At 39.7% G+C, this 15,362-nt stretch overlaps 1 protein-coding gene across 3 annotated transcripts in view; it reads left to right on the forward strand.

Annotated features, from left to right (window-relative positions):
• The window catches only part of DNAJC6 (DnaJ heat shock protein family (Hsp40) member C6), a 143,914-nt gene extending 131,966 nt beyond the window's left edge, over nucleotides 1-11,948 (forward strand). For 2 of the 3 annotated variants that reach the window (XM_021679967.1, XM_021679966.1), the window contains exons 17-19: nucleotides 7,300-7,442; nucleotides 8,927-9,103; nucleotides 10,451-10,552. In XM_021679967.1, the coding sequence (XP_021535642.1) occupies nucleotides 7,300-7,442; nucleotides 8,927-9,103; nucleotides 10,451-10,552 (422 nt within the window). Of the gene's footprint in view, nucleotides 1-7,299; nucleotides 7,443-8,926; nucleotides 9,104-10,450 lie in introns of all 3 variants that reach the window. The other variant, XM_021679968.2, reaches the window with a different exon arrangement.
• The last annotated feature ends 3,414 nt before the right edge of the window (nucleotides 11,949-15,362 follow it).

Raw genomic sequence — 15,362 nt, forward strand, 5'->3', positions numbered from 1 at the left:
TGCTCTTTGCCACCATGCCTCTCCAAACATTAAGAAAGATTGTGAAGCCACAAGCAGACTTGGTGAAAAAGAGCACTGTTGTGAGGGACTCAAACTGTCAGCTGGGTGTGGGCAGGAAAGCAGTGGCATCCGTGGACTGCAAGTACCCAAACCCAGGTGTTAGTCCCATTGCTGATACTAACTAGTTGTATGACTAGGGCAGGTGGGGTTGGGGTGCATCACGAATATCCTCAGCTATGAAAAGATGATACAGTGGGAAAGGTGTTATGGAGTTGGATTTAGTCTAACAACCTGGAGTCCTATCTTTGCCACGGACGTGGTATATGATTCTGGGCAAATCTCTTAGGTTCTCCAGACCTCATTTTCCTCATCTGTCAAATGGGCATGACAGTCTCATACCTTACTCATTGGGTAAGTTTAAGGAGTAAGAGGACTAATGCATGTGAAAGCACCTTTGAGACACTAAGTGTTATGAGGTGATAGGATTTTATGTTTAAGAGTAAAAATTATAGGGGAGCAGCAAGATGGCGGAGGAGTAGGAGACCTAAATTTCATCTGGTCCCAGGAATTCAGCTAGATAGTTATCAAACCAATCTGACACCTACAAACTCAACAGGAGATCGAAGAAAAGAATAGCAACAACTCTCTGAACAGAAAAGTGACCACTTTCTGGAAGGTAGGACATGCGGAGAAGTGAATCCCAGGTGATATTCAGGAGAATAGGTGGTGGGGGAGGGGGCCTCCGTCAGCCATTCCTGGCAAGTGATAGAGCCCCAGAGCACAAAATCAGAACTTTTAGAAGTCTGCTTCCCTGAGGGACGTTGCTCCAGTGGCTAAGCAGGGGGTGGAACCCTTGCTGGGACAGTGTGGTCTCAGGACCCTTGGGGTCACAGAAAGCCCGGGGGTGCCTGAGTGCGGCAGAGCTCCCAGGTATCGGAGCGGGGAAGCTGGCTGCAGAGACAGAGCCGAGGAGTGGGCTCTCAGCTCAGGGTTGCCATAAACTGTGATCCACGGCATAGTCAGGCAACTGCTCTTCCAACAGGGAACCAACAAGCAGCAGCCAGGAAGACTCCCCTTCCTCCCCCGGGAGGAGTGGCGTGGGAGTGCACCGCAGAAATCTGCTGGGTTTGGAGACTCCAAATGGGGTCATGTGCCAGAGACAGAAATGCTCGGTCACAGGCTGGGTGAGCATGGAGTGCGGCCGGAGACCAGGGAGACGGGAGTGATTGACTGCTTTTCTCTGGGGGCTCACTGAGGAGTGGGGCCCCGAGTTCTCGGCTCCTCCGGGGCCATTTTCATTCTCGTCCTCCAAAGCTGCATGGAAAGCTTGCAGGGAACAAAAGCTCCCAAGAGCAAACCCAAGCAGATTACCTAGCCTGGCCCGGCAAGGGCAGGGCCACCTCCAGCAAAGACATTTGAGAACCATGGCAACAGGCCCCTCCCCTAGAAGATCAGAAAGAACATCCAGCCAAGACCAAGTTTACCAATCAATGAGAATGGCAGAACTCCAGCACTAGGGGAATACAGCACAGAGAATTCATGGCTTTTTTCCCATGTCTTTATTCTTTCAAAGTTAATTTTTTAAATTTTCTTTATTTTTTCTTTTTCTATTTTTTTTACATTTTTCTTCTTTCCTTTTTCAACCAACTTCTTATGAATTCCTTTTTTAAAATCTTTTTTGAATTTTCATCTTTATAGTCATATTCCATCCCTTCATCATATTTACCCTTATTTTTGTATATATATACATATTACCCTTTAAAATTTTGGGAGGCAGTTTCTTCTAACAGACCAAAATACACCCAAAATCTAGTGTGTGGCTCTGTTCTGCTCACCAGCCTGATCATTTTTTTTTTTCCCCTTTCTTTTCCCCCCGGTTTTGGGTCTCTTCCAATTTGTTTAGTGTATATTTTTCTGGGGTTGTTGTTACCCTTTTAGTATTTTGTTCTCTCATCTATTCTTCTCTGGACGAAATGACAAAATGGAAAAACTCACCTCAAAAAAAAAAAGACCAAGAGGCAGTAACCACTGCTAGGGACCTAATCAATACGGACATTAGTAAGATGTCGGAACCAGAGTTCAGAATGACGATTATAAAGATACTAGCTGGGCTTGAAGAAAGCATAGAAGTTACTAGAGAATCCCTTTCTGGAGAAATAAAAGAATTAAAATCTAACCAAGTCAAAATCAAAAAGGCTATTAATGAGGTGCAATAAAAAATGGAGGCTCTAACTGCTAGGATAAATGAGGCAGAAGAAAGAATTAGTGATACAGAAGACCAAATGATGGAGAATAAAGAAGCTAAGAAAAAGAGAGATAAACGACTACTGGATCACAAGGGGAGAATTCAAGAGATCAGTGATACCATAAGACGAAACAATATTAGAATAATTGGGATCCCAGAAGAAAGAGAGAGGGGGGCAGAAGGTATATTGGAGCAAATTAAAGTGGAGAACTTCCCTAATTTGGGGAAGGAAACAGGCATCAAAATCCAGAAGTCACAGACCACCCCCCTCAAAATCAGTAAAAATAGGTCAACACCCTGACATCTAATAGTAAAATTTACAAGTCTCAGAGACAAAGAGAAAATCCTGAAAGCAGCTCGGGACAAGAGGTCTGTAACCTACAACAGTAGAAACATTAGATTGGCAGCAGACCTATCCACAGAGACCTGGCAGGCCAGAAAGGACTGGCATGATATATTCAGGGCACTAAATGAGAAGAATATGCAGCCAAGAATACTATATCCAGCTTGGCTGTCATTGAAAATAGAAGGAGAGAGAAAAAAGCTTCCAGGACAAACAAAAACTAGAAGAATTTGCGAACACCAAACCAGCCCTATAAGAAATATTGAAAAGGGTCCTCTAAGCAAAGAGAGAGCCTAAAAGTAACATAGAACAGAAAGGAACAGAGGCAATACAATGGCACTAAATTCATATCTTTCAATATTTACCTAGAATGTAAATGGGCTAAATGTCCCAATCAAAAGACACAGGGTATCAGATTGGTTAAAAAAACAAGACCCATCTATATGCTGTCTGCAAGAGACTCATTTTAGACTGAAAGATACCTCCAGATTGAAAGTGAGGGGGTGGAAAAACCATTTACCATGCTAATGGACATCAAAAGAAAACTGGGGTGACAATCCTTGCATCAGATAAATTAGATTTTAAACCAAAGACTATAATAAGAGATGAGGAAGGACACTATATCCTACTTAAAGTGTCTATCCAACAAGAATATCTAACAATTGTAAATATCTATGCCCCTAAAATGGGAGCAGCCAATTATATAAGCCAAATAATAACAAAATCAAAGAAACACATCGACAACAATACAATAATAGTAGGGGACTTTAACACCCCCCTCACTGAAATGGACAGATCATCTAAGCAAAAGATCAACAAGGAAATAAAGGCTTTAAATGACACAGTGGACCAGATGGACTTCACAGATATATTCAGAACATTCCATCCCAAAGTAACAGAATACACATTCTTCTCTAGTGCCCATGGAACATTCTCCAGAATAGATCACATCCTAGGTCATAAATCAGGTCTCAACCGGTACCAAAAGATTGGGATCATTCCCTGCATATTTTCGGACCACAATGCTTTGAAACTAGAACTCAGTCACAAGAAGAATGTTGGAAAGAACTCAAATACATGGAGGCTAAAGAGCATCCTACTAAAGAATGAATGGGTCAACCAAGAAATGAAAGAAGAATTTAAAAAATTTCATGGAAACAAATGAAAATGAAAACACAACTGTTCAAAATCTTTGGGATGAAGCAAAGGTGGTCCTAATAGGAAAGTATATAGCAATACAAGCCTTTCTCAAGAAACAAGAAAGGTCTCAAATACATAACCTAACCCTACACGTAAAGGAGCTGGAGAAAGAATAGCAAATAAAGCCTAAACCCAGCAGGAGAAGAGAAATAATAAAGATCAGAGCAGAAATCAATGAAATAGAAACCAAAAGGACAATATAACAGATCAATGAAACTAGGAGCTGGTTCTTTGAAAGAATTAATAAGATTGATAAACCCCTGGCCAGACTTATCAAAAAGAAAAGAGAAATGACCCAAATAAATAAAATCATGAATGAAAGAGGAGAGATCACAACCAACACCAAGGAAATACAAACAATTATAAGAACATATTATGAGCAACTATATGCCAGCAAATTAGACAATCTGGAAGAAATGGATGCATTCCCAGAGATGTATAAAACTACCCAAACTGAACCAGGAAGAAATAGAAAACCTGAACAGAAAGGAAATTGAAGCGGTAATCAAAAATCTCCCAAAAAACAAGAGCCCAGGGCCAGATGGCTTCCCAGGAGAATTCTACCAAACATTTAAAGAAGAACTAATACCTATTCTTCAGAAACTGTTCCCAAAAAATAGAAATGGAAGGAAAACTTCCAAACTCATTTTATGAGGCCAGCATTACCTTGATCCCAAAACTAGACAAAGACCCCATCAAAAAGGAGAATTACAGACTGATATCCCTGATGAACATGGATGCAAAAATTCTCACCAAAATAGTAGCCAATAGGATCCAACAGTACATTAAAAGGATTATTCACCACGACCAAGTGGGATTTATCCCTGGGCTGCAAGGTTGGTTCAACATCACAAATCAATCAATGTGATACAATACATTAATAAAAGAAAGAACAAGAACCATGTGATCCTCTCAATAGATGCAGAAAAAGCATTTGACAAAGTACAGTATCCTTTCTTGATTAAAACTCTTCACAGTGTAGGGATAGAGGGTACATACCTCAATATCATAAAAGCCATCTATGAAAAGCCCACAGCGAGTATCATTCTCAATGGGGAAAAACTGAGAGCTTTTCCCCTAAGGTCAGGAACACAGCAGGGATGTCCACTATCACCACTGCTATTCAACATAGTACTAGAAGCCCTAGCCTCAGCAATCAAACAACAAAAAGAAATAAAAGGCATCCGAATCGGCAAAGAAGTCAAACTCTCACTCTTTGCCGATGATATGATACTTTATGTGAAAAACCCAAAAGACTCCACCCCAAAACTGCTAGAACTCATACAGGAATTCAGTAAAGTGGTAGGGTATTAAATCAATGCACAGAAATCAGTGGCATTTCTATACACCAACAACGAGACAGAAGAAAGAGCAATTAAGGAGTCAATCCCATTTACAATTGCACCCAAAACCATAAGATACCTAGGAATAAATCTACTCAAAGAGGCAAAGAATCTGTACGCAGAAAACTATAGAATACTCATGAAAGAAATTGAGGAAGGGCGCCTGGGTGGCTCAGTTGGTTAAGACTGCCTTCGGCTCAGGTCATGGTCCCGGAGTCCTGGGATCAAGTCCCACATCGGGCTCCCGACTCAGCGGGGAGCCTGCTTCTCCCTCTGACCCTCTCCCCTCTCATGCTGTTTCTCTCTCTCTCTCTCTCTCTCAAATAAATAGATAAATAAAATCTTTAAAAAAAAATAATTTAAAAAAAAAGAGAAAGAAATTGAGGAAGACGCAAAGAAATGGAAAAACGTTCCATGCTCATGGATTGGAAGAACAAATATTGTGGAAATGTCTGTGCTACCTAGAGCAATCTACACATTAAATGCAATCCCTATCAAAATACCATCCACTTTTTTCAAAGAAATGGAACAAATCCTAAAATTTGTATGGAACCAGAAAAGACCCCGAATAGCCAGAGGAATGTTGAAAAAGAAAAGCAAAGCTGGCGGCATCACAATTCCAGACTTCAAGCTCTATTACAAAGCTGTCATCATCAAGACAGTATGGTACTGGCACAAAAACAGACACATAGATCAATGGAACAGAATAGAGAGCCCAGAAATGGACACTCAACTCTATGGTCAACTAATCTTCGACAAAGCAGGAAAGAATGTCCAATGGAAAAAAAGACAGTCTCTTCAACAAATGGTGTTGGGAAAATTGGACAGCTACATGCAGAAGAATGAAACTGTGGTATTTCCTTATACCACACACAAAAATAGACTCAAAATGGGTGAAAGACCTCAATGTGAGACAGGAGTCCATCAAAATCCTAAAGGAGAACACAGGCAGCAACCTTTTTGACCTCAGCCGAAGCAACTCCTTCCTAGAAACATCACCAAAGGCTAGGGAAGCAAGGGCAAAAATGAACTATCAGGACTTCATCAAGATAAAAAGCTTTTGCACAGCAGAGGAAACAGTCAACAAAACCAAAAGACAACTGACAGAATAGGAGAAGCTATTTGCAAGTGACCTATCAGATAAAGGGTAGTATGCAAAATCTATAAAGAACTTATCAAACTCAACACCCAAAGAACAAATAATCCAATCCAGAAATGGGCAGAAGACATGAACAGACATTTCTGCAAAGAAGACATCCAAATGGCCAACAGACACATGAAAAAGTGCTCAACGTCGCTCGGCATCAGGGAAATCCAAATCAAAACCTCAGTGAGATACCACCTCACACCAGTCAGAATGGCTAAAATTAACAAAGCAGGAAACGACAGATGTTGGCGAAGATGTAGAGAAAGGAGAACCCTCCTACGCTGTTGGTGGGAATGCAAGCTGGTGCAGCCACTCTGGAAAACAGTATGGAGCTTCCTCAAAAAGTTGAAGATAGAGCTACCGTATGACCCAGCAATTGCACTACTGGGTATTTACCCCAAAGATACAAATGTAGGGATCCGAAGGGGTATGTGCACCCCGATGTTTATAGCAGCAATGTCCACAATAGCCAAGCTATGGAAAGAGCCTAGATGTCCATCAACAGATGAATGGATAAAGAAGATGTGGGGTACACACACACACACATACACACAGGAATATTATTCAGTCATCAAAAAGACCCCAAAATCTTACCATTTGCAACGACGTGGGTGGAACTAGAGGGTATTATGCTAAGTGAAAATAAGTCAGAGAAAGACAATTATCATATGATCTCACTGATACGAGGAATTTGAGAAACAAGACAGGATCATCTGGGAAGGGAGGGAAAAATGAAACAAGACGAAACCAGAGAGGGACACAAACCATAAGACACTCTTAATCTCAGGAAACAAACTGAGGGTTGCTGGAGTGGAGGGGGTGGGAGGGATGGGGTGGCTGGGTGATGGACATTGGAGGAGGGTGTGTATTATGGTTAGCTCTGTAAATTGTGTAAGACTGATGAATCACAGACCTGTGCCCCTGAAACAAATAATACATTCTTTGTTAATAAAAATATCTTTGGTGGATTAAAAATAAAAAGAGTAAAAATTATAATGATTTTTCAAAAATTCTGTTACAGAAGGGAAACAAAAAGCAGCTGACTTTGAAGACCTACTTTCTGGTCAAGGTTTCAATGCACACAAAGACAAAAAGGGGCCTCGAACAATAGCTGAGATGAGAAAGGAGGAAATGGCTAAGGAAATGGATCCTGAGAAATTAAAGGTGAGTGAGCCCCTGGCCAAGTGTGATTATTTGGTGTGACTGTCATGTGACAAGGTCACAGGTGTGGAGCCATCAATGTTCCTGGTTCCTGGCTTTCTCACTGCTTCCCCCCACCTTTCAACCAGACTAGTTCTACTTTTATCTGTTTTGATTCTAGAAGTCTAGGTAGCAATGGATTTGGGGGAAAAGAATAGTTCCCCATTAAAAAAAAAATTGTAAACCAGGTACTCCTGGTTTAGCCTGGAAACAAAAGGGTAGTTATGGGGATGAATTGTGTGAGGTAGTGGAGAATGGGTTTGTAAAAGATCAAAAGAACTGGAATGTTCTCACAGATGGAAAGGGTGAATTTCTACCTGACAAAGTACTAAATATGCTGACACTAGAACTAACTGGGAGATGGTGCTCTAATTTGTTGACCACATTAAAGGATCTCCAGAACCAGGATTAGCACAGCCAGTCCATCTTACACATTTTGAGAAAATGTAACATAATTCCAGATTTGTTAAAGATATATAGATTCTTGGATACTCTTTTGAGGGCAATATGGGATCCTTTGTTTGCATGTGTCTTTACTTCATGTAACACCAGAGAGGTTTCATATTTCTTCCAAAACTCTATGCTCCATCTCAATAACATCTGTTCATTAGGCAAACTCTTGACAGTTTTCTTTGAAAGAAAGTGGTTCATTTCTTTTAAACTATGCTTGGTTATTTAGCTGGCACAGGGTATTTAGTTGCTTGGGAGAGTAGCCATCATTCACCAACAAATACCCGCTGAACATCTGTTATGTGCTAAATACTGGTGCATTCTTACAAACCCTTCAAATTAATCACCTCATTTGCTCAAACTGAGAAGATTCAAATTATGAGCATTCATATAACTACTTGGATTCATTCATTTAACAATTTTTGAGCTGTGTTTTGAACCAGGCATGTGATTTGGCTCCTGAGTTATACTGATGTATAAGAAACAGTACCTTTTCTCAAACAACTCTGCCTAATGGCAAAGAAAGACAAACACATGGATGATTTCAATAAAGTATCACACATATGACAGAAACATGTTCAAGGAATTAGCTCAAAGAAATTTGTTCTTTTTTTCAAGGGGTACTTATTTAGTGTCTGTCTGCCAGACACCCGACAGAGGCAGATAACAGAGACCAAAGTAGACATGGGTGTGCATCCATGGAGTTCATGCTTTAGGAGTGAGATTAACTCCGAGGTGGGGCCGAGAGGAAGGAATTCAAGCAGTCAAAGGCGAACAGTATGAAATTCCTGAACAGGCTTTAAAAGGATGATGAAGGGTCAACCAGAAAGACCAGGAGATAGAGGTGGAAAAGGATCCCAGGTTGAGGAAAGAGCTTGGAGTATTCACAGAGCCCCAAGTAGTTGATGTTGCTGGGGCGGGAGGGGTTTCCAGAGTCTTGGTGGAGATCTTTGTGACTTGAAAACATTTGAATTTCCTAATTCCCTCTGTGTTGACAGATTCTGGAATGGATTGAAGGCAAAGAGAGAAATATCAGAGCACTTCTGTCCACGATGCACACTGTGCTGTGGGCTGGGGAGACCAAGTGGAAACCAGTTGGTATGGCAGACCTGGTAACACCTGAGCAGGTGAAAAAGGTGTACAGGAAGGCTGTGCTGGTGGTGCACCCAGATAAAGTGAGTATAACTTGCCCTTTACAAAGCAAGAGAAATTAAACTATGTAATACAATAATGGAGTGAAGTATGGAGTGAAGGGGCTTTACTCAGGTGTATGATTTACCACTGACTAACTTTTAGGGATCAGATATAAATTGTGTCCTGGCCTATAACAAATAGTAAGGGTGGGCTAAGGGCTGGACAGAGGAAAATTTTTCTGTTGTAGAGATACAGCAGTACGTTTAGTCACGGCTATAGGGAAGAAGCTTTAGAATGTAGTTGGCAGAACTGGTGGAAATCAACAAAGTATTCAAAATGGACCTAAATTTGTCATCCTATTGATGATGCCAGTTTATGTTTTCATGGAGGCATATCCACATATAGGTGCTCTACAATGTCAGAAACTACCACATGGCCCCGGTTGAAATCATCATAATACATAGAAACCTCTTAGACAGAAGTGAGTCACCTTGCTGTCATATAGATGAAGTCGGTGTTATTTATACCAGTCCTGTTATGTGAGGCTATGGTTGAAATGCCACTTGGGAACACATGCTTGAATTTGATAGATTTGATTTTCATTTCTCCATACTTTTGGTGATTAGTCTGAAGAGAAGAGTTAATGAGAAACGATGTGTTTCAGTGAATCAAAAGAGAATGAGAAACAAGAACCTAGAAAAACACACAAACTATGCCCATGTCACCAGTCACCAAGAACTTAATTTTTTTTAGAAATGGGAAAATAGGAATTTACATTTGATCTTAGCCAAAAGTCCGGGAAGTGATGGGAAAATAGGAATTTAGAAATACAATCAATTGTAGATAGGCTGTCATGAGCCTTTGTCATTGGTAGGTACTTCTGGAGAATGGTGCGTCTTTCATTACTCAGTAAGTGCTCTGTAAGCACTCAGTAAGCGCATTCACGGACTAGTTACCATATGTGAATTCCTAAGGGGAATTCTGGGGAGGTCATAGTAATCAGGGTCACATAGATTGAGCTATAAAAAGAGAAATGGCCTATTGGAAAAACATTTCAATTACTTGGAGCCCCCACATTAGCAGTGAAAATTGTAATACAAATAAAATTTTGGGGGGGCCTGGGTGGCTCAGTTGGTTAAGCGACTGCCTTCGGCTCAGGTCATGATCCTGGAGTCCCTGAATCGAGTCCCGCATCAGGCTCCCTGCTCGGCGGGGAGTCTGCTTCTCCCTCTGACCATCCCCCCCTCTCATGGGCTCTCTCTCATTCTCTCTCTCTCAAATAAATAAATAAATAAAATCTTTAAAAAAAACCCAAAAACAAAAAAAAAACAAATAAAATTTTGGTCTGTAGTATCTAATGTGTTGTTTTGTTTATGTTTTTTCTACAGGCTACCGGGCAACCTTATGAACAATATGCAAAGATGATTTTCATGGAGCTCAATGATGCCTGGTCTGAATTTGAAAATCAAGGTCAAAAGCCCTTGTATTAATTTATGAGCTTTTCCATCCCTGCTGCAGACCTGTGCTAATGCTTAGTGTGCGTCACAATTCCGAAGTTTTCACAGGTGAACCAAAAACTCCAGTAATATGTATCTAGTACTAAACTGTCAAATTACTCATGAATTAATTCCTCATTGATAAGGAATGTGGATGTTTGTTTCCTCAAGTCCCCACCATAAAAAGTCCAAAGCAGGGGAGGAACTTTCAGTCAGAGGACCTTGTGGAGTTACAACATTCCAGCCTGTCCTCTGGGGAGCTGACTCAGCATTTTGTGGGGAAATGGAAAACAGGTCGCCGAAGGCATAACACCCATCTCATTGTCTGAGAACAGGATTAATGAGCAAAAGCTATGATAATTGGATTACATGATGGATTTTAACTAATGGTTTTTAGATTTTCTTGGAAAGATGTAATTTGAGCCATGGCTTTACATAGATTCTAGGAACACAACCACCGAGTATTTTATTTTTATGGAAATTTACAATGGTCTTTAGCATAATACTGTATACTTCTTTTGGTCAAGAGGACTGACTGATGTAAAAGAACTTGAACTGTGGGAAGTGATTGTATTACAATCCAGTGATTGCCAGCTCTTCCTGGATAAGCTAAAACTTAGTGGAAATGCTGACTAAAGAAAACAGGGAGCTCTGTGGAGATAGAAATCTTTGTTCCTGGTCAGAAAGGTGGGCTGCTACCTTCCTCTCCCTTTAGAAAACTGTGGTTGCTTAAAGAAAATGTCTTCATGATGTAATTTCAACTCTAAACCTGATTTGAAAGAAACAATTTTGCCATAAGCCTTCATGCTCTTTCTTTTGCTTAGTCAAGAAAATGTTCTTAGCTGGAAACAGGTTGCGAGGCAGTTTGGCACAGTCACATTGTATCAGGACCGACATCTAGGAAGGAGTCCCTGTCCTCTAGGTTTGTGAGCAGTTGTGGTGAGAGCATAGAAACCCCACACTGAACACGAGTAATGAGGTAGGCGCAGCTGCGGCGGGAGAGCTGTGCTCACCTTCCCACTGAGTCAGGTGGCTTGTCAGGATCCAGGCAAATGGTTCCCCTCCCACCTGTTGAAACTGGATCTCTTGGATTATTACAGTGGGGTTTATTGTTTTCAAAGTAGCTGGAGGTCCACAGGAACAGCATTCACACAGGGACATCTGTAAAAGCCAAGCAAGAAGGAGACCTTTGCAGACTTCACACTGGTTGGATTTCAGTCCAGTGTTTTGGCTGTTTCTCATTTTGAGGGCTCAGCAGTTGCTATCCCGTGACTTCAGGAAGTCTCTCTGGGTGTGCACATACACGATGTGCATAGTATATATATGCAAAGCAGATGGGCAAAAAGATTTCCATGCTAATCTTAAAAGTTCATGCTTAATATTGTGAAAAGCTTTCAAAAATTGTTTTTAAAAGACAATCATTTTTTGTTTCTATTTTAATTTTCTTGTGGCAAACTGTACCAGAAAAGCAGCATGTCAAAAATACTTTCTGTTCTATATGGAACTAACTCTCTCTCTTGCTTGCTTGCTTGCTCACTTTCTTGCTTTCTTTCTCTTCCTTCCTTTTTTTGTTATGTTTGTTATTTATTTTACCCTTTATTGACAATGTGAAACTCACAGAAAATGTTCTCTTTTTAATTAACAGCTGTACACTGTTCAAGGTAACCATAACAAAATAGGTGTTATTTATTAACGTATTATGAAATAATGTTTGATCCAGTATGTGCTTGTCTTATTTAAAATTGGAATGTGAGACATGTTGCTGTGACCTGGTTTTTTTTTTTTCTCATTCACATTTGTAGATATTGTGTGAACTACAGTATATAATGATAATAATTAAAAGGATATTATGTGAATGTCACGTACATTTTGAAATTATAGAACTATATTAGCTTTGTATCATTTTTGGGTAATTCATCAATGTTCACAGTATAAAACATCATTAAACATTATGTAATTAGCAATGAGAAAAAATCTTACCTAACTTATTGAATTTGGGATTTCCTTCATCTCTTTTCCAGATACATTATAATTCTGGACCCCTATTTATCTCAAAACTCTTAACATATGCAGACCAACAGGTTTTTGCATTCCTTTTAAATATCTGGTTGTGACAAAGCTTGTTGTTGATCAGATTCACTGTTTCATTCATGTTTATTGTAATATATTTTTTGTTTTGTAAATATGTTACACACAACAAAATGTGATTGGTCTAAAATATTTGTAATGTATATTAAAAGGCTCAAAAATATTTGTAGAAACTTGTTATTTTTGCTCTTATAGGAATTTAATGACAAGTTTGAGTTATGTCTTCTGACATGATTCACTTTTAAGAAAAGTTATGGGAAAAGAATATGAAAAGCATTTAATACAATTGCATCAAAATGTAATCTGAGAGGATTTCTGGATTTATACTTTAACCACCCCCATACCGCCCTTTCCCCTATACACACACACACACACACACACACACACACACTTACTTTGGATCATGCTACAAAAACACTGTTTCAGAAAGAATCAGCGTAGAAATTCTGGTCTCCTAAATAGAATATTAATGGATATTCAAAGCTGTGTTTGTATGCTGAAGCAAAGGGATTAATCCTGGGAGTCTGGGACTTTGTCAAAACAGATACAGCTGACCCCTGAAAAGTGCAGGGATTAGGGTTTCTGACCCCCCACACGGTCAAAAATCCATGTATAACTTTTGACTCCCCCAAAACTTAACTACTAATAGCCTACTATTGTTGACCAGGAGCCTTAATGATAACATAAAGTCGATTGACAGATATTTTGTATGTATATGTATATAATACAGTATAATGTATAATGTTCTGTATTACAGAATACTGTATTCGTACAGTAAAATAAGCTAGAGAAAAAAAAATGTAAAGAAAATCACAAGGAAGAGAAAACACATTTACAGTACTGTGCTGTATTTATTGAAAAAATCCATGTATAAATAGACCTGTACAGGTCAAACCTGTATTGTTCAAGGGTCAACTGTATTTTAGTTCTTTAAGGATAGAAGCAGCATGTTCATTTGGAAGCATATGCTGCAAATCAAAAGCATTTGAATCATCCCTGTACTGTCTTTGTCTGGAAGAATGTTCAAGTTGGATCCTAATACTGCTGATGAAACACCATTGTGTAAGGACTGAACACAAACGTTGGATTCCAGAAACAGTTTTCACAGCAACAGGACACTTTCCCTGCTGGAAACATCCATGAGGGAGTTTAGGTCAAATAAATAGGTTTTGGTTGTTCTTTTTAAAGATAAATCATGGTGTTTGTCATAATGGTACAGTATTGGTTTGAGATCAGAAGACTGCGTTTAAATCCTGGTTTTTCTACTTAAGGACTGTCATATTCGACAAGTTTCTTAAACTAAGGCTTAATTTTATCACCTGTACAATAGAGGTAATTGGAGCAACCCTGCAATGGAGGAATTAGGGACCATATAAACTGCTATCAAGTGAGTACTCACGAAATAGGAGCTATTGTCATTGTTACTGATTGTAGGACAAAGTAGATCACTGCAGGTCAGTATTGGGGCTGGAATTACACTGAAACCTTGGGTTGTAGGGAGTGAACAACACAAATAGAAAAAAGCTTCAAAAGAAACTTGTGCCTTTGGCCCTTATTTCTACATCCTTGGAATGACAGAGATCTGCCTACGTAAAATGGCAGAGATTTGAATTGTAGGTTCTGTAAAGGGAATGGCTGTGTGAAAAGAAGTAGTGGTTGAGAGTTAGGGAGAGAAACTAACATTGACTGATTTCAATGGTTGCATCACCCTTAGGTTTGACTTAAGAATTGATTCGAGAGCCTACCCCAGTGCAGATGGTTGCCACTGCATCTATCTTGCATGCACGACCCCAGGTGCTATGATATACATTTGTTTTCTCATTTAATTCTCAAAAAGTTCTGAGAGGCAGTTTTTGTAAATCCTACCTCATGGAGACATTTACCCAGAGCTGGGGTTTGAAGCTAGGTCTTTTCTGTAGGATAGGGAGAGATGGTACTGTGGATGACAAACTTACTAATTTTTGTTAATTCAACCAATATTTTGTGTAAACTGTATGCCAGATACTAATAGATATGTAAGGGAAAATCAAAATGAACAAGTGGATTTGATTGCCCTGTAAAACACAGGAGGTTGCTGTTCTTCTAATTCCTACAACAGATTTAGAGGGAGTAGTACGAGTGCTGACTGTCTGACTGTAGAGTTGGACGGTTTTGGGTTGTATCTCAGCTTCTCTACTCCCTAGTTACTATTTGAGCCTCAGTTTTCCCATCTGCAAGATGGAGATAATATAACCTAGTTCATAGTGTGAGGGAATTCAATGCCAGGAGAGACTATGACAGTTTATCTAAAGTGGTTCACTGAAGTCCTAGGCAGCATGGTGGAGGATGTGGATCTTACACATCCAAGTCGGGGGTAGGTTTCAGCTTCTAGGGTTTTACTTTCTTTTTTGGTGACTCTTTTATTCTTGAGGAAACATGGAATGGGTAAGTGGACGAACAATTTTTCAGTGCAGCATCTGGCAAAAGGAAAGCAGATTTTCTCAGGGGATGGTTAAAGCCTTTAGAAAGAGGCTTTCTCTTTTAGAGTGTTTAGTAAACTGGAAAGGACAGATGGCGTGGGCAGGAACCTTGTTGGGAACTGTGATATTGTGATTTATAAGAAGTATATATCTGATCATTTAGATGACCAAAATATTTTTCTTATATATATTTGGTCTTCATCCACAGTTCCTGGCTCACTGCTCCCAAAACCCTTGGAATTCCCTTAAGTGTAGAG

Source organism: Neomonachus schauinslandi, chromosome 4 (genome assembly GCF_002201575.2).
Source record: "Neomonachus schauinslandi chromosome 4, ASM220157v2, whole genome shotgun sequence".
Taxonomy (NCBI): Eukaryota; Metazoa; Chordata; class Mammalia; order Carnivora; family Phocidae; genus Neomonachus; species Neomonachus schauinslandi.